At 36.7% G+C, this 23,968-nt stretch overlaps 1 protein-coding gene across 4 annotated transcripts in view; it reads right to left on the reverse strand.

Annotated features, from left to right (window-relative positions):
- CRPPA (CDP-L-ribitol pyrophosphorylase A) overlaps positions 1–23,968 on the reverse strand; it is a 364,955-nt gene that overhangs the window by 337,799 nt on the left and 3,188 nt on the right. For all 4 annotated transcript variants that reach the window (XR_010023849.1, XM_063099545.1, XM_063099548.1 and 1 more), the window contains exon 2: positions 14,976–15,252. Coding sequence is in view for 3 of the 4 variants with exons in the window: in XM_063099545.1 (XP_062955615.1) it covers positions 14,976–15,252 (277 nt within the window). In the remaining variant the exon portion in view is untranslated. The remainder of the gene's footprint in view (positions 1–14,975; positions 15,253–23,968) is intronic.

Genomic DNA, 23,968 nt, shown 5'->3' on the forward strand with positions numbered 1-23,968 from the left:
ATCTCCACAAAAATACATTTACCAAGGTCAATGACCACCACAATGCCTAATCTATTTGATAGTCCTTAGTCTTCCTTGAGAGTGTTTGTTCACTTGACTTTCAGACACCATCCTCAAACATACCCCTATCATCTTGCCACACTCTAAATCCTAGATCTTTATTCTCTCAAACTCTAAATGGTGACATGTTCCAGATCTGAGACCTTGGACTTCTCTCTCTACACTCATTCCATAGATGACCTCAAAGTCCCATGACATTAAATACCATCTATATGAGAACTTCCAAACCTATATAACAAGCCCAGAACTTTCTCATGAACTCTGAATTTGTACATCCAAATGCCTATTTAACATCTCCACTCATCTTAAAATATACATTCAACTGCAACACACTGAAATCAAAATTTTGGTTTTACCCACTGCACATACCCCAAACCTGCTCCTATAGACTTCCCCCCCTACATAAATGCCAACTCTATTCTTCCCGGTATTCTTGCCCAAAACTTGGAAGGCCATCCTTGATTTCTCCCCACTCGCATAATCCATATCCATTTCATCAGTAAGTTTCATATAATTTCAAATCTGCCCATTTTCATTGTCTCCACTGTCTCAGTCTGAATCCAAGCCACTCGTCCTCCCTGTCAAACCACTCCAATAGTGTATTAGTCCGTTTGTTTTGCTATAACAGAAATACCTGAGACGGGGTAATTTATAAGGAACAGAGGTTTATTTGGCTTATGATTCTAGGACAGTCGGATCTGGCACAGGCCTCAGGCTGCTTCTACTCGTGGCGGAAAGTCGCAGGCAGCCGGTGGGGGTACAAGCAGATCACATGGCGAGAGGAAGCAAGAGAGAGAGGAGGTGCCAGTGTCTTTTAAACAACCAGCTCTCATGGGAATTAATAGAGTGAGAACTCACTCATTAATCCCCTCTCCCCCAGGGAGAGCATTAATCCATTCATGAGTGATCTGCCTCCATGACTCAATAAGTTTCCAACACCGCCACATTGGAGATCAAATTTCCACATGAGTTTTGGAGGGGACAACACATTCAAACTCCATCAAATAGCCTCCCAATTAGTCGCTCCTTCTCTCGTCTTTTCCACAGCCTTTTCTTCACAAAGCAAGAGAATGATCCTGTTCAAGATGAGTAAGATCATGTATTCCTCTATTCGAAATCTTCCAATAGCTTTCCATCTCACTCAAAGACTAGTCAAGGTCCTTCCATTTAAATTAATTTAAACAATATTAAAAATTCAGTTCCTCATTTCCACAAGTAACATTTTAAGTACTCAATAGCCACATAAGACTAGTGACTGCAGTACTAGATAGTGGAGTTAGCTTATTTCCATCACTGCAGAATGTTCCATTGGACAGCACTGCTCTAGAATGTTTGCTCCATAACTGCTGTCTCTCTAGCACTTACAAGAATATCTGACACATGGCATGCACTCACTAATAATTGTCAAATTAGTGAATCAGTGTTCTAAGTCTAGAACATTAGACACTTGTCAGACCACAGAAGGAAGACACAAAGTATCACCTGGTAATATATGTATGTCTTAAGGATATTTTACACAGAAGCAGCATCTGAAGAATTTTTAAGATGATGCCAAACCAAATCCAATGCCTTTAATGACAGCTTAATAGAAACAGCCTGTATTTGTAATCTATAAACAGTAATGTCTCATTTATGCCACTTAATAACTGTGTTACCTGGAACAAGTTCATCTCTAAGTTTATTCCTTCTTATGAAAAAAAAAATAGCCATGTATTTTATTGCAGGCCCCTCCAGCTTTAGTATTTTAATATTTTATGAGGAAATCCCCCATATATCAAAGCTTCCAGTCCAACAGTTCCTACTAAATTCTCTCAACAGCAGTCGTACTCCTACAGAGTAAGAGGTATGAGGTGGATGGTTCCCAAATCAAAATAGAAATGTAAGTCTGACAAGACAGCAGAGTATTGTAAAATCATTCAGAAAACCCACTGTGTGTGTGTGTGTGTGTGTGTGTGTGTAGTCACCCATGCAGAAAACATCCATCTCAGCAATGCACATGTGTAGGGGGTAGTCTTTGATTGCTCATATTTTGGTCCTACCTTAATATTTTTGTCCCACTTTCATTCAGCCATTTAGTTTATATAATAGACTTATATTGATTACCTAAAAATTATTGGACAATTATATTCTAAGCACTGTGCTTGACATAAGTAATAAAGAAACAAAACGCAATCCTTTTTCTGAGAGCATTATAGTTTTGTGGGAAAGATGGGGTGGGGTGTAGATACATTCCTTCCAGAGGCCAGTTATTAGATGTCAAAGTGCTACAAATGTGTTTGGTACTTGGTTCTCACATCTCAGATTCTTGATGAATACAAACCATTAGTAAAATTGCCTTTGTTATTAATTTTGACTTCAATTCCTACTATAAAAACTTCCTGACAGTTTCTCATCAAAATTATGAATGTTCACTTAGTTTTGCATGACTTTTAAAGATTTAAATAAAAATTTAACATCTCTCTCTCTCTCTCTTTCTCTCTCTCTCAAACACACACACACACACACACACACACACACACACCTAGAACAATGAAAAGCAGAGTAGGCTCACAATAAATATTCTTCCTCCACCTAGATATTCCAATTAAGAACATCTCTTTTTAGTTACCCCTTTTTTCCCCCAAATGCATTCTTTCATTTTTTATACATTCAGTTTTTTTTAACATTTCTTGAGTGCTTTCTTTATACTATGCACCCCAACGTTCTAAGGATTCAGACAAATAAGATACAATTGCTACTGTCAAGGATCATAAAGTCTAGCGAACATGGCATACAAGCAAAGTGATACTAATATGACATAGTAGTGCAAAATATTCAGGGTGGTGAGCCCAGAGGCAAGGTGGGTGCTTTTAACTTCCTAAAGTGATTCTCAAATGCTTCCTGGATGGATAAATAATTGAGCAAATTACTTAGTAGAAAAACATCAAAACTTTTCTAATATTTTAGAATATATACACAGAAATATTAATAGCATTAAAGAAAATTAGATTATAGAAGTAATTTAAGAAGTGTACTTAAGAAAACTGTTGGGGAAGGAGACTTGATTGAGCAGTTATGAAAAGTTACTAGAGAGCTATCATGATTAAGACAGAGTAGAAAAACAGACCAATGGCACAAGAGAGTCCCTATAGACCCATGCATGCATAGAAACTCAACATATGACTGAGGTGGCAGTGCAAGTCAGTGGAGAAGGGAATAATTATTCAATAAATAGTGTAGGAAAGAGTTACCTTTGCATAAAAAAATGAAATTGGACCAATACTCAATCTGTACACTCCAGAGAGACAGATGTGAATGTAAAATTCCAAACTATACCCCTTTGAAGGAAAAAAAGTGGTAAATATCTTCATAACATCACTGTCACAAAAATTTCTTAAACCAAACACAAAAACCAAAAGCCATAATAAACCCTAGTAACTGGCTACATTAAAATCAAAAATAATTGTTCATCACAAAACACTTTAATGTTTTTTTAAATGTGCAAAAACAGTTATAAAACATTAGTGTTCAGAATATATAAATAACTTCTAGAGGTATTTTAAAAATAGAAAATAGGGCAGAAGAGTTACATGGGCGTTTCAATGAAAACATATAAAGCCCATCAATATATGAAAAGATACCCAGCCTATTAACAAAATGCTAACTTAAGCCACAAATAGGAAGCATATTCCAATAACTAGACTGGGGAAAAAGTCTAACAATATCAAGTTATGGTGAGGATCTAGGGTAACTCAAACACTTGTTATACACTGGATGGGAGTGTAGTTTGATACAGGTTTGGAACATAATTCAGCAACATCTGGTAAAGTTGATAACCTGCATATGTCATGACTTTGGAGAAATCCTTGAACATGGTCACCAGAAGATATGCATAGTAATGTTCATGTGTGCATAAGCAAAAAACTAGAAGAGAAAACAAATATCCACCATAAGTAAAATAAATGAATTGTGATATATACACTAGTGATTATGGATGAATTATAGTTGCACAGATTTACATGAATACATTTCCCAATATACTGTACAAAAAAGCATGCTGTCAAAATATACACAAAACAGGTTTAAAATCATACATAATCAATGTATTCTTTAGGGAAATATGTTACACAGCTAAAGAGAAAAGCAAAAGAACAATAAAACAAAGTTCATGTAATAATTATCTGTCTGTGAGGATTAAATGAGATTGGGGAGGAGACAAAGTTTCAAAGTTACTAGTAATGTTCCATTTATTATACCAGGTAGTAGACATGGAGGTGTCCAAAATTCTCCGCATGTTTTCAGAATTTAAAAAAGAAAATTTCTAAAATGTGTGTTTATGCGTTCTCATCTTGATTACTGAAAATTCTTCTCAAGAGCAGAAACTATCCATATTTGAGATAACGATTATGGTAGGACTGATAAATTCCAAGAATTAGTAAATTCTTCTCTACAGACGCCAAAGATCAGTTGGAAAAGCACTGCAATGTGAAGAGAATTTCAAGTACAAGGTGACAATCAGCTTCAGGGATCTTACTAAACAAAAGGCCCATATGAAGAGATTGCAAGTGAAAATAAGCCCTTTGCTGACCTTTCTTTTCTGTCACTCACCTAGTCACCTGGTATAAACAGATACAGAAGGAAAATGCTACTGTTAACAGGCATGATGAACTCCATAGCTGTTTCTATGGTAAAAATCTCTGTACAGAAACAAACATGCAATGAATCCTCAATTTTATGATGTTTCCTGAAATTCAAAGTATCAAAATTATGACACAAATGTGGACAAAGCCAGTTAGTTGCCTCCAAAATACAGCTATCTGGGAAGTTAGTTATATGAAGCATCATTCCCAAGTTATCAAATACAATTGTCTCCTTAGGTATTAGCCTAGTCAACGCTGAATGGAAGCTTAACAGCTCAGCATCACAATGATTATCTGCCTCTCAGGCTCATCTATCAAATTGTGTCCACCTGTCAATGCATGGAAGTCATCATAGATACAAATCAAAATGTGGCACAATGAACCCCTTGTCTGTTTACTTTTAAAAGAAAAATCGAGCAATACTTATAATCCATCCAAACAGCAGGTGCTAACATGCACTCCTCCTCAGTCATCTGTATTCAAACTAATTATGACAGTGTACAACAGAAATCCTCCAACCATATCATTACAATTTTAGTTAGCTGAGTTGTCTTTATTGAAAGACTACTTAATTAAACATTTACAGAACAGAATCTTCAAAGCCAATCATTGGAAATTATGAGACTTTGAATATTTCAGTTTTATAATAGAATACTTCCAATCTCCTTTTCTGACAAACAAATTGAATGAAGAATAGACAACTTATCCAACACAGAAATAGAGGTGTTTTAGAAAAACCTGTTCAAATTACTGTACACTGTACAAAACACCCTAAAAGTGCATATGTAGCAAAAAAGAATAGGGAGGCCTACATTTAACACGCCAAACATTAATTCCTGGAAATTAAAGTAGTACCATTTACCTGAATTCTAATATGATTGGGAACATTATACTTGAATATTAATAAACCTGTTTCATTCTAATCCCTTGATATATTCATTGGTCCTTGACCCATTCTTCCCCAACTTCAGCTGAAGGTAATTCATAGAACAGAAATACAGGGGTAGGTAGTATAAAGCCATTAAAGCAAAACAAAAGCTTCCCACACAGTAGCTTTCCCAGTGTCAAAAATAGATCAAGTCTCACCTCGTTCCATGGCAATCCAGGGAACAAATCACAACTTGCTCTGGGCATTTTATCCTTTACCAAAAATAAGCCTAAAATTTCCCACTAATCAGAACTCACTGCTTTCTTGCAAGTAAGTCTCTCTTTAGACTTAGGATTTAAATCAATACCAAAGTTTCTCCAACAGACAATGGTGTGGGATCCAATGTCCCAGCAAAGATCATTACCTCACCCCATGCAAAAATAAACTCTAACCTTCAGTGCACTGATCACAATCAACACGTACAAGTTATTATCTTCCGCAGTCAATTCTACTTAACATCAAATTTCCCAGTGCAGAGTCAAACATCTGCCAAGTAATTTTCCATCTCTATTTCAAAATGTATGCCCAGAATACATGATATAAAGTTGTAAAACTAGTTAGTAAAACATATATTTTTTCTGATGTGCACATATTCACTTTAATTGAATTTCTATTTAGTTGAATTTATTGAAGTGCTATTGATCATTGCTAAATATAGTCATTTGCAGAATCCAGAGCTTACACAAACACATATCACGTCTAAGTTCCTAGTTATTATATAAATTTCACTGTATCTCAAGAGAAACATTGAAGATATCTCCAATGTTTTCTAACTAGTTAAAAATACTTAATGAAGAAACATATCTCTCCTACACAAGAAATGATTTCTATGTAAACCTTAGGTTTTAAGCCTTCTGTAACATTCTACCATTACTATAGTTTTGTGTTTGTTTTTTGGTTTCTTGTTTGCTTTTACCTGTTCAAGAAACAAAAAACCCAGAGCCATTTTTAAACTGACACTATGCCCACTTGCTCGTTAAATTATAAAGACAATTATTGACCTTGTTAAGAAATTAGAATAAATCTATATGTATAGTATCAAGATCAATGATAGTCTCTGTTACTCTAAGTTTATTATCCTGCCACATTAGTGGTTCTCAACCCAGGGGGGAGATAGGGATACCGCTCACCATCCTACAGTGCACAGGACAGCCACCTACTACAAAGAATTATGTTACATAAAATGTCTATCACGCCAAAGTTGTGAAACATTGTGCCCTATCAGTATTCAACTGTAGAAAATTACTAAGGTCTGGAGCCTGTTTTCAGATGCAAAAATCCCTGTTGCTTTAAATACTGGATGCTTGTTTTAGGAGGTAAGCAGTAAGATGTCATAAACCAGTGCTCAAAAAGTCCCAGGCAATTAAAACTCTTAGATAAATACAACTTCCACGGGTAGGTATGCAGAGTCATGGCAAGCAAGTCAGTGTTCAAGCTGTAATGTCACAGAAACCTGGAGGTATATGTGGAAAGTGGGGACGGCAGAAGCACAGGGATTTCAGGAGGAGAGATGAGGTGGACTACTATCAGGGAAAGGGAAGGAATAATCATAGATGTGCACAAAATGCATGTGTCTTATTACCTCATAGTTCACATACCATCCAGTGAGTCAGGTCCAGGCAATTCAGGTTCCTGAATATTTTAATCTCTCCCTTCCTCTCCATCTCAATGGCTTAGATAGGCCATCATCTCTCATCTGGATCATTACTGAAGTTTCCAAACTAATTTTGTTTTCCTCAGACTCATCCTCTAATCTACCAACCAAACCAGGAAGAGTCATCTTTCTAAAATTCAAAACTGGTCATGATTTCTGCCGTGGTGGGGAGGGTGGCAGGGGGGATCAAAGACGCTCCCATTACCTATAGGATAAAATTCAAGGCAAAAGATCATGGAGGATTAATGAATTCAGACTTATGCATGATGCCACAAACACTGAAAAAAGGCAAATTCAAGTTGTTCTGTTCAGTTGGAAGTTAAATATAAAAGGTTTGGAATTCAGGAGAAAGGCATGGGAATAAGAGAGAGACTGGGAAGGTATCAGTATGTCAGTGGTAGTTAAAACGTGTGCATACAAATACATCATGTCAAGTAACAGAACATCTCAAAGAGTTACACACTGCATGATTCTATTTTTTATGGTGTTCTGGAAAAGGCAAAAATATAGGAACAGAACACATCATTGGTTGCCAAGTGTGAGTGAAAAGAAGGTATAAATCAAAGGGGTTCAGGAGGGAATTCTCTTGAGTGTTAGAGCCACTCCACATCCTATCTGTGCTGGTGGTAACAAGAATCTGTGCATAGCTCATACACTATACACCCCAGAACAGTGAGTTTTCCTGTATGTAAATTAACAAAAAATAAAACAACGTGGGCATGATTTAGTTTTCTTAGAGCTAACGTGTTTAGTGATAACAGAAGCAAGTTAAGGGAACCACATAGTGGATGGGAAGAGGCATCTGAAAAGGAAATGGTCAAAAAGGTAAGAGGAAAAGAATCAAAAAGTAGTCTCAGAAGCCAAGATGGGGAGAGAATTCCAAGAAGAAAGAGCTGATTAACTGTCAAATTTGACAAGCACTATTGTTTCAAGCCCAACTGGCATACTATAGTATAATTCAATTGTGACAATAACCACCTGGGGTTAGCACAGACCCACAAGTTAAAGGGCATAGTCTCCAACAAGACTGCCCTTACTTCAGATACCAACCACAAGTGGGGTCCTCAGGCCACCCAGTTTTGACCAGCTAGCTATAAATCCAGGAGGTTCCCAGGACCCCTCCTCAGGTCTGATAATTTTCTAGACAAACACACAGAGCCCAGGAATGTGATATATACTTAACAAATGCAGTTTTAGTACAAAGGATACAAATCAGACCAACTACCAAACGAAGAGACATAGGGTGAAGTCTGGGAGAGTCCAGAATTCAGATATACCATGCCCTTCTCCAAGGAGTTATGGTGCCCCACCCTCCCAGCACATCAATATGTTCAATAACAGGAAGCTCCCCTGAGCTTCAGGGTCCAGAATTTTTACTTGCGTTTCATTATGTAGGCACAACTGATTCAAGCACTGACCATGTAATTGAACTCGATCTTCAGCCCCCTTTCTCTCCCAAAGTTTGGGCTGACTCAAATCCTCAGTCCTCTAATCACATCATTGGTCTTTCCATTGACCAGCCCACTTCCCAAGTCATGTCACCTCTTTAGCATAACTCAGGTGTGATCCAAGGGGCCTATGGATAAAAAAGATCCTTCTATTACTTGAGAAATTCCAAGGATTTAGATTCTTCCTTACAGGAACCTGGGACAAAGGCCAAATTCTTTATTATACAACAGACTGAAACCATACATTTAATTGGGGTATTAGAAAGTCACAGGTGGTTTTGGAAAGAATAGTCACAGAGCCAGATTATTATGGGTTGGGAAATAAACTGAGGATGTGGAAATGGGCAAAAAGTGTGACCTACTGCTGTAAGAAGTTGATTAGGAGAGAGAGTATAACATATGATTAGAAGTACAGGAACAGAGAGCAGAAAACAGCTGAGCTCATGGAAGCTGGGCAGGAATCACTGCTGAGTTATTGGACAGAGGGTAGTTAGGAGTCATGGAGCCAGGAGAAGCCAAACCCAGCTGCAACTAGGCAAGCTGTCCCAGGACCCAGCCAGGCAGCTTGAGGCATAGAGCCAGGGGAAGCTAAACTTAATCACAACTAGGCAAGCTGCTGCCACTGCCAGGAGGTCCTTGCAGGGGGGCCTGAGGCATGGATCTGGGGGAAGCCAAACCCAGCTGCAACCAGATAAAGAGCACACTAAAAACATCATTTCCACACAAGTAGCCCACCATAGCCACTACAATTGCCACGGCTACCACAAAAGCAGCTAGCCTCTATAGCAGCAGTCACAGCCACCCTGCAGATGGCACACCAGACTCTCAACTGCATTGACACAAGTTGAGGCATCCCTGGAGACAAAAAAAAAAAAAAAAAAAGAGGTCCTCTCTCTCCACAAAAGCACACTCCAGAGTAATAGGGGAGGACCTGATCACACCTGTCTCCATACTGGACAGATCATCTAGGCAACAAACAAACAGAAAAACAGTTAATCTATCAGATGGAGAGAACAAATCTATGGTTATTGGGGGGAGGGAGAAGAGAGAGAGATTGGATAAGGGGCACAAAGAATAAGTATGATTTGTAATAATGAATATGCTAATAAAAAATAGATTAGAAAAAGAAAAACTAAAGAAAAAAGTACAGAAACAGAGAGCAGAGGAAAGATATACAACTAACTTAGCAAATGTCTTCCTCCAGCAGGAAATCTTTGAGGTTGCTTTGCTGATGCAGTCTCATTTTCAATACATACTATTATGGGCAGTTCTTAGATTGTATACAGTAGTTAACCTATTAGTCCTCCTAAGAATGCTTCTCACTCACCTTTTTAACTTTTCACCATCACAACTAATTCTTTTATTTTTAATTGCACTTATTTGTGGGTTAGTGTGCTGTTTCAATACAGGCATACATTGTACAATGATTCACTTGTGGTACATAGCGTATTCATCACCTAAACATTTACCTTTTCTTCAAAGTGATTAGTCAATATCCTCTTTTTTAGCTAGTTAGAAATATTCAATATGATATTATTAGCTCTAATCAGCCTAGAACAGAACTTACTCTTATCTACCTATAACTTCATACCACTTAATCCATCTCTTTCCCTTCTGCAACCCCACTTCCTTTCCTTCCCTGCCTCTGATGACCATTACTCTCTACTTCTGTGAGTTCCTCAACGTTCCAACTTATTTTACTCTTTCCAACATTTCCCTTACAACAAAGTCTTTGTTGCTACTTCTTCATCTGTTATTAATTACACAGAAATATACCAATATGTCATACTCAGAAAAGATGAAAAGACTTCTATTTTTGGTAGTAGGGCAGACTAGATTATCTTGAAAACCCTCTTGCAATAAAAAAAAAGAAAAAGAAAAATCAAGAAATGCAGGAGGGAACTTTACAACCAGCTTCTTTAAAGTATGACTGGACTCACAACAAAATTCCCTGAGGGTAACAAACATGACAGCTAGAAATCTAGGAAATGAAAGGGCAGAGATGCTTTGGGTTAACAAAAAGCTTTAATTTTAACAGATGAGAAAGAATGAGGAATAAGACCTTGAGTCTGTGCTACTTGGTTACTTACAACTGTGGCCCCCACACAAAGACCCATAAAGGGCAATGTCCTCATTTAAAAGGTAGACCAGAAAAAAAGAATACACCCACAATGAAGAAACACAGCAAGCAAATTTGTATGCCTTGGCTTGGGATCTTGGTGTCAGGGACAGTTTCCTCTAAGAAGTCATAACAATCAGCTTGGCTCCATGTGGGTTTCGAGTTTGATTTAACATTACGGTAGGATCTACAAAACCTCAAGCCAAGAATTAATGTAAAGTTGTGCCAAGTTGGTAAAGCCCTTAGTATCACTGGCAGAAGGAATACATTCCATGCTTCAGAAACACATCCTTACCCCATGCCCAAAGGATTCCTGCTGATAAAGTCCTGCCAAACATGGGCTTACAATTCAAATTATAAAACAAAGGAGGAACGAACCATCATGATCAAAAGTGAACAGAAGTAAAAAATTGGGAAATTAAACTACCAAGAATTACTATTAGCTACAATGTATAAAATATTATGCTTAAATATTAGAAGACAAAAGATAAAATCAATACCAGGAAGGAGACTAACTACATTTGGAAACAGTACAAATGGAACTCCGAGGTATTAAAAAATATGAAAATTTTAAAAATCCTTAAGCAGTAAGTTAGAGTTGTAACAAAAATGAAAGAAATAGAAAACTAAAATTACCCAGGACATGGCATACAAAAAAAAAAAAAAACATGAAAATACGAAAGAGAACTTAGACATGAGGACAGGGTAAGGGGATCTATCATACAAGAAGTATACATAAGGAAAGAGAAAAAAGTTGTGGAGGGCAAGAAATGGAACAGAGAATCAATATTCAATCAGATAGATTCAATATTTTGTAGAACTGAAATATATGAATCAAGATATTCATAAAGGACAATTAATTCAAAGCAAAGGAATAAAAAGAAATCCATATCTCGACATCACAGAGACTGAACAACTATGAAAAAGAAATAATCCTATAAGCATTCAGAGAGAAAGGGCAGATTACTTTCAAGGGAATACAATTATATTGGTTAGCAGACTTCTCAAACACAGCATAAAAGCCAGGAGGCAGTGACATAATCTATTTTCAAAGTAATGGGAAAAATGCAACTGTAGACTTAGAGTTTTATACCCAACCTATCAACAGTAAGGGAGAAATAACCCTGAAAGAATCTAGTTCCTGGTCCTATGGAAGCCATCTTGCCTCCTTGTAGAGCCTAAGAATGTAGTATACACAAAGAGGAGAGAGATACTTTTGGTGATACTTTTGTGTGTAGGTAATCTTAATGCCACCTTAATTCTGGATATCTTAGTCTCCTGAGGTAATAAATCTTCATCAATTTAGCTTTGTTTTTTTTTTAAATCAAAACGGAATGTCAGTGAAAATATCAGAGTTCTCTTTAGCACACAATACCACCCCTATCTACAGGGACAAACATGGTGTCTAACTTATTCATGAAATGATTTATTTAAAAGGGACTTTTGGGTAGGGCTTGAAAATTAAGAGCTAAGAAGACAAATGAGAATGAGGTAAGGAGTCTGTAGAAAACTGAAAACTATATAAGAACGAGAATGTGTTAAAAAGAGACCATGAGAATTGTGAAGTGACTCTGACTAAGCAAAGTCAACAGAATTTTCACATCATAGGAGAGCACTTGGTTCAGACCACTTTTACAATTTATTGATGACAAGTTGAAAAGATGCCTGCACTTTCCATCAACTTAAGAAGGTCAACCTTTGGTATAAGTCTCAATTAATTGTGTTTATGTTTTTATGATTACATGTCAGAACAGTATGAGACAGTTGAGAAGTAGTCCTAGGATTTAACTGAGGCTACTGGGACAGTATCTTACTTGTAAGGAAATTTAAAATGAACAGAAGAGGTTACTGAATGTCTACAATGCAAAACTATATTGCTTAGAGCAGACCCTTCCAGATTAGTTAAATCTAGCCTTTGATTATCTTTGAGCTCTTGTATAGTTCTTGAAGTTGTAGGTAACTGACAGCAATGCAAAATAATTCTTTCCTATAACATGCATATGAATTGTCCAGTGGAGGTTCAGTTGACTCACCCATGGAAAAGCCAGTTTTGTGTTTTTTTAATCCATTTCAACATTCCTTTTTGCTCCATATAAATGTGTGTCTCTCTAAATCCAGTTTTGAACCAGTTGTAACATCTCTCTGGTTCCTTCATTAATAAATTAAGAAAAATCTTTAACAGGTATGGCCATATACATGCGCCTCATGATTTTTACCCTTTTTTGAAAAGTATCCTTTAATACCAACAAAAATAAGGCAGTGTTCCTGAAAGAAACCACATCTCTGAAGTTTACTTCAAAATAAGTTGTAAAGTTTTGGTTCTGAACCAGCTTCTTAAATCAGATAGTTTCACAGATTTTATAAAAATATAATTTGCTTAAGATACATAATGCATAAGGTGACTGAATCTTACAAATTATATTCTGATTAACAATTAAGAAAATAAGAGTGACAGGAATTCCCATAAATCTGCAACAAAAAAGTAACTGCTATACATTTTAATGTGCTTTAATTCAAAGCATATTATCATGTAAAACGATATCCTTAACATATTAATTCAAACAAGATAAAGGCCTCTTGCCTTTTCAGTTATACTACCAAACGAATCATTAGTTGTAGACCATCTCTAAGAAATACACTCTAATATAACACTCAGTAATAAAAAACACCAAATGTGTGATTATTACAGTGAGTTTGATATTTTTGCAAAAGGTAACACAGGAAAACAAACAATTTTATGAGTAATATGGTATACACTGAAATTTCTAACTATCCAAATCATATAGTCATCCCAAAGAACTTTATCAAATGTGTAAAATTTACTCAAACTCCTAAAGATTATAAATCCTTTGTTCCTTTATTTCTTCACACCATCCTTGAAAGTGATCACATTGCCTCTACCACTATTGATCCACTTGGAGAAAAGTAGGGAGTCACAGGGGAAGCACTAGAGCCATGAGAAAATTCTGTGGTCACTAACAGTTCCTGGACCACAATTTTCACCACCTCAAATACCACTGAGAAGATATGTTCAAGGAAAAATCGAAATATTTCATTTGACCTATGGAACTCTTATAAAGTTTTAAATTTAAAATAAAATTAATTTGTTTTGCAGGGAGAAGAGATGAAATTAGGGAAAACTTTCCTAACTATGACAATTCAAATACACAATAATAGTTAAAGAGAAGTCACAGACTATCCTTCCTAAACAGGTATTTTTCTATTTCTTGGCCACCCAAATGGCTAGGAAGGTTTGACTCTTCCTGTTCGGCTACAAGTATGGGAGAAAACTGTTACATAGATGTTATCATTCATCTTAAAATAATACCACTTTAAGCCCTCGGCACTCTGTTAACATAATTTCCAATCCTAAAAACAACCTTGCAAGATAAGTATTAATATCTATATTTTTACAGATAAAGAAAATGGGCTCAGAAAGGTTGAGAAAATTTTAAACACTACACCACTAATAATTACAAAACTTGAGATTTGGGCCTAGGCCTGTACAATTTCACAGCCTATTTCTATTATGCCCTCTTTGTGCAACACATTTTTTTCACCAAAGTTTCAAATTTAGACTATAAACAAGTTTAGTATCCATAACCATATTTATAGAATTTTGACTGGTAATAGATGGAAAAAACAAATACATTCTAGAGACTACAATAATTATTTTGTGATCCCGTGTTTATTTTGGTGAAATAAAAATGGAAACAGAATTCTGTCATCTCAAGATGATTCACTTTAAGGGGTGTGAAAACCTTACATGGCTGTTTGTACTAGGAAAAAACCACTTCTGAACCAGATTTTTGTTAATTATATATATCCTACACTTGAGAGATTTCTCAGGCATTTTTTGTATAACTTCATACTTAATTTCATTCATTAAAGTTCCATTCATGTCTACACTCTAATGACATTATTACTACATTCTTCCCCAAATAGCTCATACTTCATTATGATGATAAATGACTATATCAAAAGTTCCAGAACAGTGTCACCACTAATACTATAAAGTTCCTAAAACAAATTACCATAACATCTTTAGATCATCATGCCCATTTTAAATAATTTGACATTCATTCAACAAATGAAGCACACTACAGTGTTTGCCATTTTATCCATTCTCAGAAGTAAAAATACTTACCCCATGCTCCTTAGCAGCTGTGACAACATTAAGGAGGATCTCTTCTTCAACAAACGGTCTCACAGCATCATGGATGATCACTACTTCTGGCTTACAGAGTGCAGAGTCAGGCTGATCCCCCGCCAGTGCTTTTAGTCCATTGAAAATTGACCTGTGGCGGGTCACTCCAGCTTCTACTAGTGAGATGTGTTTATGCTGGTACTTCTCAATAATATTTTTCATGGCTTCCATGTTTCCTCCAGTTACCACCACCACAATGTCCTTTATCCAACATACTCTAAAAGGAAAGGATGTATACATTTCATATAAATTAATTTTAAGACAACTGAAATTAATAACAGAAAATTGAATTACTAGTATTAGTACATCTACATAGGGAGATTAAAAACTGAAAGTTAATAATACAAGCACAGAAGTGATTTAGTTAAGTCCAGTAAAGAGATTGATGAAAAAGAATGAGTAAGCATTTCACATCATAGACAGATATAGATGGTGTTTCACATTATACAAAGAGTATCTTACATGGTATAGCACATTTATAGAGTATAGTATACAGGACTATATCAGATATATCAGTTTTTTACTTAAGTCAAATTCAAACAATTAGAATATCACTAGATGTATGAGAGAATAGACAATAAGAGAAATAAGCTTTTAAACTTTTTTCCCCAAAATATGTTTTCCTCAATGGGATAAGAATAATTCAAAGCACTTTTGAATTCCAAAAGTTGACTGTGTCTTCCATGAAGTATATAGAGTTGGCAGCCAACCATCTGAATACCAACAAAGCTAGAAAACTGCTCTGACACAAACCTTGCCTACATCAAGGTGAAATATGTAGCTTAAATGGGGGAAACCATGATAATTAAGTTTGTATAAATAAGGTTTAAGTTAAATGGAAAAGCTCACAATTTAATGAAATATTAAAGGAATTGATCTACTGAGTCACATACAAAATATAAAGCAATGTTTTTTCTGTTTGGAAACATTTTCTTAAGAAACTACTGACATACTGGACTGCAGATAGTCTATACTACCAAGTATCTACTGCACTGAAGTCTGGCAAACTTCTCTTGTACATACATGCTAATGGAGGTGAATTTCACTGTAGAGTCAATATTCCATAGCCAACAGGCCCAAACCAGGAAAACTGCCTCTCACCCATGACATCAACTCTGAATAAAGATCATGTAAAAATTTTAATGGAATTCATAGTCTGGGAGATCCTATATGTTCATGCTAGGACAGTGAAGTCTCAAACATTTTTAAAGAGATGTAAGAGGAGCCTGAAAATTAATGTATAATGAAAATTACTTTCTACTTTCTTTTATTTTTTACTGAAAAATTAAAATTAATATTAGGTTGCTATACTCGGTAATTAACAATCTCCTACCTTCTGTTATCAAACAAAGCCTTTGTGCAATCCAAAACCCCACTCTGCCTGTGGCTACAATACTACACTGGTGAACAAAACCAAGAGCTATTTCATAGGTACACTGCCTTTTTAATTTAAGTCCATTCCTTTAATAAATATGTATTGAGCACCAAATAAACAAACAGCATTGAGGATACAATAGAAATAGGCAGTCACTGCCTTCACAGAGCTTACAGTCAGACAGGAAACAAATAAAAATGATCAACAGTTGCAAGCTGTAACCAAGTGCAATGAAGAAGTCCAGGGTCCAGGACAGTATGTAAGTGGAGCACCTGACCAGTATGAGGACATTCCCTAAGGGAGAGGGATCTGCACAGAGATCCAATGGTGGGTGGCAGATAAGCAAACAAAGGGGCTTGGGGACGGAAGGCTTGTCCAAACAGAGGCCCTGGCAAGGTCCTCAGGGACTGCGAGGGAGCAGAGCAGGAGTTTCCTGAGCAAGAGAAGAGAAGAGCCCATGAAGAGGCTGGAGGCCTAGGCAAGGGCTAGGCCACCTCCTAAGGGTTTTAACCTTTAATCATAAAAACTATAGGCCAGTGAAAGAAAAGCTTTAAGCAGGTGATTGCAATCACACTAAAAAAAAAAAAAAAAAAAAAAAAAATTAAAGAATATTCTCCTGTGTTCCAGACACAGTTCTATGACCTAATCGGAGTTTTGGTGTGGAGTATGCATAAAGCAAATGTACTTCACAGGTCCTGGTTTTCCAAAGCCTTGCAGTTTCAAATATTGACCTTACAAAGGACAGGAAATTTTCCTCAGGCTATTGAATCTCTGTTGTAAGATAAAGAATTGTAACACAGCAAGGTTCCTGCCTCAAAGACAGACAGGTTACTGACTGATCTGTAAAGACACTGGGAAATTGCTGTAAGAAGAGAATGTTTGCTAAAATCAAGCTTTTGTTAGTGGATTGACTTAATTGCATTATAGAATGTCACCTTGCTTGTCTTACTGAATGTTACCAGCTTCTATTGTTAAACTTTTTAAACTGTACTTGGAAAAAACCCCACCTGTGTTCTCTTCTTGTAACTTCCTGGTCTGGAGAATAAATGCAGGAAGAGAACTCCAATTCGTGGTTAATTTCCCAAATGGAAGGAACGCCTCTACCTTGAAGGTTCAGGGAGATTAACCCCTTTTCGGGGCTTTTCACTGCTCAGAAGAGATGGCCTTTGAGTAATTTTTGGCAGCTCTGTCACCCAGGGGAAAAGAGGTGACAGATCTGTGGGAGTTAAAGCAACATTTTGGCAAGCAGGATAATGGCCACTGAAAGATGTCCACTTCCTAATTACTGAAACCTGTGAATGTTTTTATTTCCATGGCAAAAAGAACTTTACAGACATGATTAAATTGATTATTTTGAGATGGGAATCGTCCTGAATCATCTGGGTGAGTCACACATAATCATAAGGGTCCATATAAATGAGAGAAGGAGGCAGGAGAGTCAAAGATGATGTGATGACAGGTCAGCGTGATGTGTGGCCACAAGTCCAGGAATGCAAACAGCCTCCAGAATTTGGAAAAAGGCAAGGAAACAAATATCCCTAGAACCTCCAAAAGGAACACAGCCCTGCCAACACCTTGATCCAACACCTTGTTGTATCCCAGTGACACTAACTTCAAACTTCTGACCTCCAAAATGGTAAAATAACATATGGTTCTAAGCCACTTAGTTTGTGATTGTTTTTACAGAAGATATAGGAAACTAGCACAAGAACATAAATTTTACTCTGGCTACAAGGTGGAGAATGAATTGGGTAAAGGGAGACAATACAGAGAGAGCAGGTAGGGGGCTGCTGCTGTAGTCTGGGTGATGCAATGGCGGTAGCCTGGCTACCATATGGAGCTTGTATATGGGATAAGAGATGATTCAGAGGTAATTATCTACATGAGTAAAAAGGAGTGGCAAAACAAATCAAGTATTACGTAATATAAAAGAACTAGCATAAATTAAGCACTTACTACGTCTTAAGCATTTTACATATTTTTACTCATGTAATCTTCACAATAATACCGCCATACTCTCTCTCTTATATGGAGAGGGAGGGAACAGAAATATATCTGAATATATACATATATTTTTTTTCTGAACTACCATCTTATTCTAAAAAGGACTTGAAACAGGAAAAAAAACATTTTTACCATTTTTCATCAAGATAATACAACATTCCATTTTATTTCATCTTGTAGAATGTAGGCTCCATAATAGCAGAGACAATATCTGCTTTGCCCATTGCCTTACACCTAATTACTAGTAGGTGCTCAGTAAATATTTGCTGAATGAATAAATGATCGTGGTCTGTCTCATCTACCAGGACCAGTGCAACATCTTACAACACAGCATAGTCTCAAAAAAAAACAAAAAAAAAAAAAGGAAGCTCCCTTCATTACTCTGGCTAGCTATCAAAAAATAAAAAACAAAGAACAAAAGTAGCCTTCCCCACACAGTGTGATTTTGTTGATTGTTTTCTTTGTTTCCAGATATTTGACTCTTAATTCTGATTTCTATGTCCTAAATTTCCTAGATGGCCAAGACGACTTTTATGTTTTATTAGACACCTTGGGAGGATTTCAATCACAAAAATAAAAACAATGCAATATTACAGAATGCCAAAGAACAGTCTGTGATCATCTGTACAGGCAATAGAAGGGATTCTAAAATAAAACTAAGCATGGGTTGTTCTTTGTTTTGTAGCCCATTCCCTACACCTTTCACCGCAAATTTAACAACTGTAGAACTTACACTGTACTTACAGTTTAGAATTCATACTGTTCTTAAAGCCCGTAGCAACTGCCAAGTGACACTTCCTCAGTACCTCCTAAAAGTGGGGTTTCCCAAGGTTCTGGTTCCACTGCCACAGCTTATGACCCACATGATCATTTCTCCCTTGATTTACTGCACCAGCCTCTTATGTGTCTCCTCCTCCTCCTCTTATCTCAGCACAATCCATTCTCACCACTTCCGGGTGGCCTTTCTCAAGCACAAATCTGAGACCATCCCCTGCTGGCTCTTAGCAAGGCCCTGCAAGACCTGACCTCCTCCGCCTCGTCTCCACATGCGTCACTGGGACTTTTCCATGCCCCTCCCGCTCTCATCACAAGCTGCTCCCTGTAGGGGGGGCACTGCATTCTCTCTCACACCCAGGTCTTCACACATGCTGCTTTCTTTGTCCCTCAACACTGTCCCCCCATCCACACCCCCTCCTGTCTGAGTCCTACTTGCTCTTCAACTCTCAGTTCAGAAGTGGGTCCCCTCCAGGAAGCTTTCCGTGACTGCCCTTCTGGGTGCTGCATCCCGGCTCTAGGGTGTCAGAATACTCTTGTCTCAGAGTCTTATTAAGCCTCCACTACACTCTATAATTTTCTGTCTTCCTCACTAGGCTGCCAACTCATGGAAAGCAGGGACTACACTCCAGAACTTGGTACATCCCAAACCTTCAGTAATATTAATAGCAGAAACAACAGCTAAGTATGGAATGTTTGCTGGCTTCCATGCACTGTGTAGAGCATGTTGTTTAGAATCTCTCTCTTAATATCCACATCAGCTCAATGAGGTAAATTATCATCACCTCAGTTTTACATATGAGAACACACAGGCGATGACCTGCCCCTGATCACACAGCTAGGAAATAAGGAACTAGGCCATGACCCCAAGTCTAACTTTGGAGCTCACTCCTTTAACCTCTGTAAATGCACTAACACAGTCTCTGATTGGAAAGGTGTAAAATCCAGGAGAGAGAAGATCATTCTAGACTATATCTCCAGAACTTCCTTTATGTTATTAAGGTTGAACCATGACACTGCTGCTTTTGCAGTCAAAAATAGTCAAGTTTCTTATAATTTCTTTTAACTGAAGAAGTAGGCATTCCTTTATTCATGCATTCATTTAGTCATTCAATGAACATCAAATAAGCGTGTAGCATTTGCTAGGCACTATGCTAGACACTGGTGATACAATAATGAACAAAGACTGACAGAAATCCTGACCTCAAACTAAATGTCAAATATCTATTAAGTAAATAAATAGAGAAGAGAATGCTTGAACAATTAGGCATAGAAACTGCTCTTAAATTTATTAAAAAAATATTAAAAGTAATCAAATATATTTCAATTATTTACTAATGTGACATCACATTAACTTTTTTTTTTTTAATAAGGAAGGAGTTATAAGCACATATTCAGCCAAATCAGTGGCAGGATTCTTTCTGTAAGGCAAGAGATTAACTTTGTCCCCTAAGCTACTCACCTCTTATTTTTCATAGTACTTTCCAACAGAAAAATTGGTTAAAAGCAACTTTTAACAAGATTGTGTTGCTTTTTTTTTATGAAAAATTACATTGAATTAAATGTTAAAATACAGTATAGAAGAATTTACAGAGAGAAAGATGATGGGACATTGCTCAACACAAAGTAGTCATTCAAATATCTGTTCAATGAATTAATGAATTAACTCCCAATTTTACTAAATTGCTTTAAAATAGCTAAAAAGTAATTCTCTATATTCCAAACAGAAAGCAAACTAGACATAAATGGTTACATACAGATATACATGTGACCTTAAACTATTTCAAATTATATGAGTCTCTAAATAGTAAATACTGTTTTAAACCAGTATTTCTCAAACTGCAGATTTCAGGTTCTATTAGTCATCGAATCAGTTTAGTAAATTTCATTAGTCATCAAATCAGTTTAGTAAGTTTAGACCAACATTGTTGGAGAAATGAAACAAAAATTAATAGAATAGAAAAATTAGAATGTTTAGCACATAATAGCAATAGGTTGTTTTGTGAAATTTTCATTCAAATGGTGCAAGTGTGTAAGTATGTGCTTGTCACTGAGACATGATGCAAAATGTAATTCTTATAACGTTTCACCAAAAAAAGTTTGGAAAACACTGTTTTGGACCACTCTTAAGACATCACAGGTTTATGTCATTTTGTTCAGCAACCAAGTATACACCCAGTATTTGCAAGCCTTTATAAGTACTGTTTGTATTTCAAAGGATGTATTCACATTCTTTTCTAGTTATAGAATTAAAAGCTTTTTACAGTATTAAATTTTAGTAACATAAAATCACGGCATTGAAAAAGACCTTACATACCTCACACAGTGCCTACTGAATAAATATTTGCCGAATAAAGGGATCTAGTATACCTCTTAAAGGAAGGCAAGTCCACACCAAACCCCCAGCAGTCTGATTCTATCAAGTTCTCTTAAGTATTTCCTTCCTAGCACATTCCACAGGCAAATACAAACCTAGCCCCAAGTTCCATTACACCTACATTTTGAGGAAGAAATATATCTCAGAAGTTATTTTCTCCTGGAATTACATAAATATTACTTACGGGAGCACTCTGCTCCGACAGTTTAATAAGATCAGTTGAGAACAGAACATTTAAATATGTGCTTTAAAAAACAGATGGGAAAATCAGGCCGTGTTAGCACCTCTAAGGAACTCTCATCCAGGCTGCAGAAGTTTGGCCTTAAAGGAACAGTGGCAGCTGCTGCTCACTGCCATGGCAGCCTTCATGGAAATTTGTCCTCAGGACTGTATTGTGGCCATAACTTGTAGATTTCCGTCTCTCCAACGCACCTTGATGTTTTAGCAGCAAAATATTGAATTGGCGTGAAGGGACTGGCTCTTGACTGCCTTCGCAAGATCAAATTTCCTTACCATGGCCCATGAAGGCCTCCAGTTGTCATGCCTCAGCCTGCATGTCTTGGTCTTATCACCTGTCTTGAAAGAGTCCCATGAGAGCCTTGGGGAACTCAACACAAATCTCTAATCATCTGACTTGTACAAAATACAGTAGCCCTATTCCTTCCCTTAACTAAGACTTGACCCTTCTATTAATGAAAACTTAAGACAAAAAAAAATTTGTCAAATTCATCTATCTGACCAATCACTCAACGAAAAACATTCTAAACACCTTTCTCTTTGAATCCCTAAGCCCAATCACTGTCAAAAGACCTGTCAATTATACCATCTAAATGTTTTTCCTGTCTTCCCTACTCCATCTCAGCTTAATTCTCGTGATCAAAGTTATTCATTTGGACCAACATTTATGCATTTATTTCTAGTCTAGTTTGTTCAACAATTTGCAGAGGTCTCCTGAAATATAGTAGAACAATTTTTAAAGTATACAAGAAAACAAAAATTGAAGAAAAGCATACTACAGTAAGAAAATCAAATAAGCTATAAGTTAATACATTGAAAAACACACCATGGAGTACTGAACAATAACTAAACATGGACCTCCATTGATCTTCCAAGCAATAACAAAGCAATCCCATCTCAAACACAAGATCAAGTTTCCATAACAAACACACACATATGTATAAAACTTTTTTTTCCCCAAAAAATTCACCTAGAGTTCTCAGACTCAAGGAGAACTCACACTAACCAAACTAAAAAGTGACCGAAACATGAATTACAAAGCCAATATATTAATATACAATGATATACTAATATTACTACCACAAGGTCTGGAATGCTTTTTAATCAGTGGGATGGCACAGTGTCTTCCTGAAGAAGATTTATATGGGAAGCCAAGTTAAATTAAGATTTTTGGTGAACATAATACCACATGAAGGAAAAAATTACCATAAGCAGGGTCCTCTTCTGAAGAGAGCTTGAGAAACCTCAAACTATGGGGAAAGCCCCGCCAGAGCTTTTGCCCTTCTATCATCATTGGAACTCCCGCCCTGACCCAGCCCACCACCCCCATGAATCTGAATAAGGATAGCCAAAGTTTGCCTCTCTTACTTCTTTTGTAGTTGTCATTTTAGTCTATTTTCCACTATTCCATGTTTATCAACCCGCCTCAATGACACTTTCCTTCAACATTTTTAACCACAAATTAGATTACCGCCAGGGTCACAGGAAGCTCCCTGGGCTCTCCTGACCTGGGGTGGTGGGGAACCGAGGCTGGAAGCCCCCCAGTCTCCCCTGTAGGAATGAGGGGGGGGCCACAATCCCACCTCAATTCCACCCCTCTTCCTTCCTCCTTCTTCCATCACATTTCCTTCCCCTTTCTCCCCACTCCCTCCCAACGGCTCCGCAACAACATCCTAGAATATAAAAAGTAATATTAATAAAATTACATTTTCTTGAAAAAAAATTTTAATAAAATAAAGTTAAAATCAGTGATAAAAAGATAAAGATTACTGGCAGGGATTTTTAACTCTTACTTCAGATCCACAGAATACATTTTTAAAGTATGATTTAAATACAAGTTAATCAATTGTGAGTGAGTTGAGTTTAATTGTCAGAGCTTTATGCCTCTACCAATAATAACACTGTCACATGATTTCTCTGGTAATAGTTATGTAAGGGATCAATACTCCTGATATCAGCTCCTTGTTAGTAAAGTGAGAAAACCAAAGTTCTCTTTAAGTCGTAACCTGGATTTTAATAATTTATATTTCAATTCCCTTAAAAGGCCAAAATATAACTTTCAAAATCCTAGAAACACCACTTTTAATCAACTTCTGAAAGGACCTTGTTCCAGTACAACCTAGAAATTAGTTGTTATATTTGAGCCTTCTAGTTATCCCATAATGC

This window comes from Cynocephalus volans, chromosome 6, assembly GCF_027409185.1.
Source record: "Cynocephalus volans isolate mCynVol1 chromosome 6, mCynVol1.pri, whole genome shotgun sequence".
Lineage (NCBI taxonomy): Eukaryota > Metazoa > Chordata > Mammalia > Dermoptera > Cynocephalidae > Cynocephalus > Cynocephalus volans.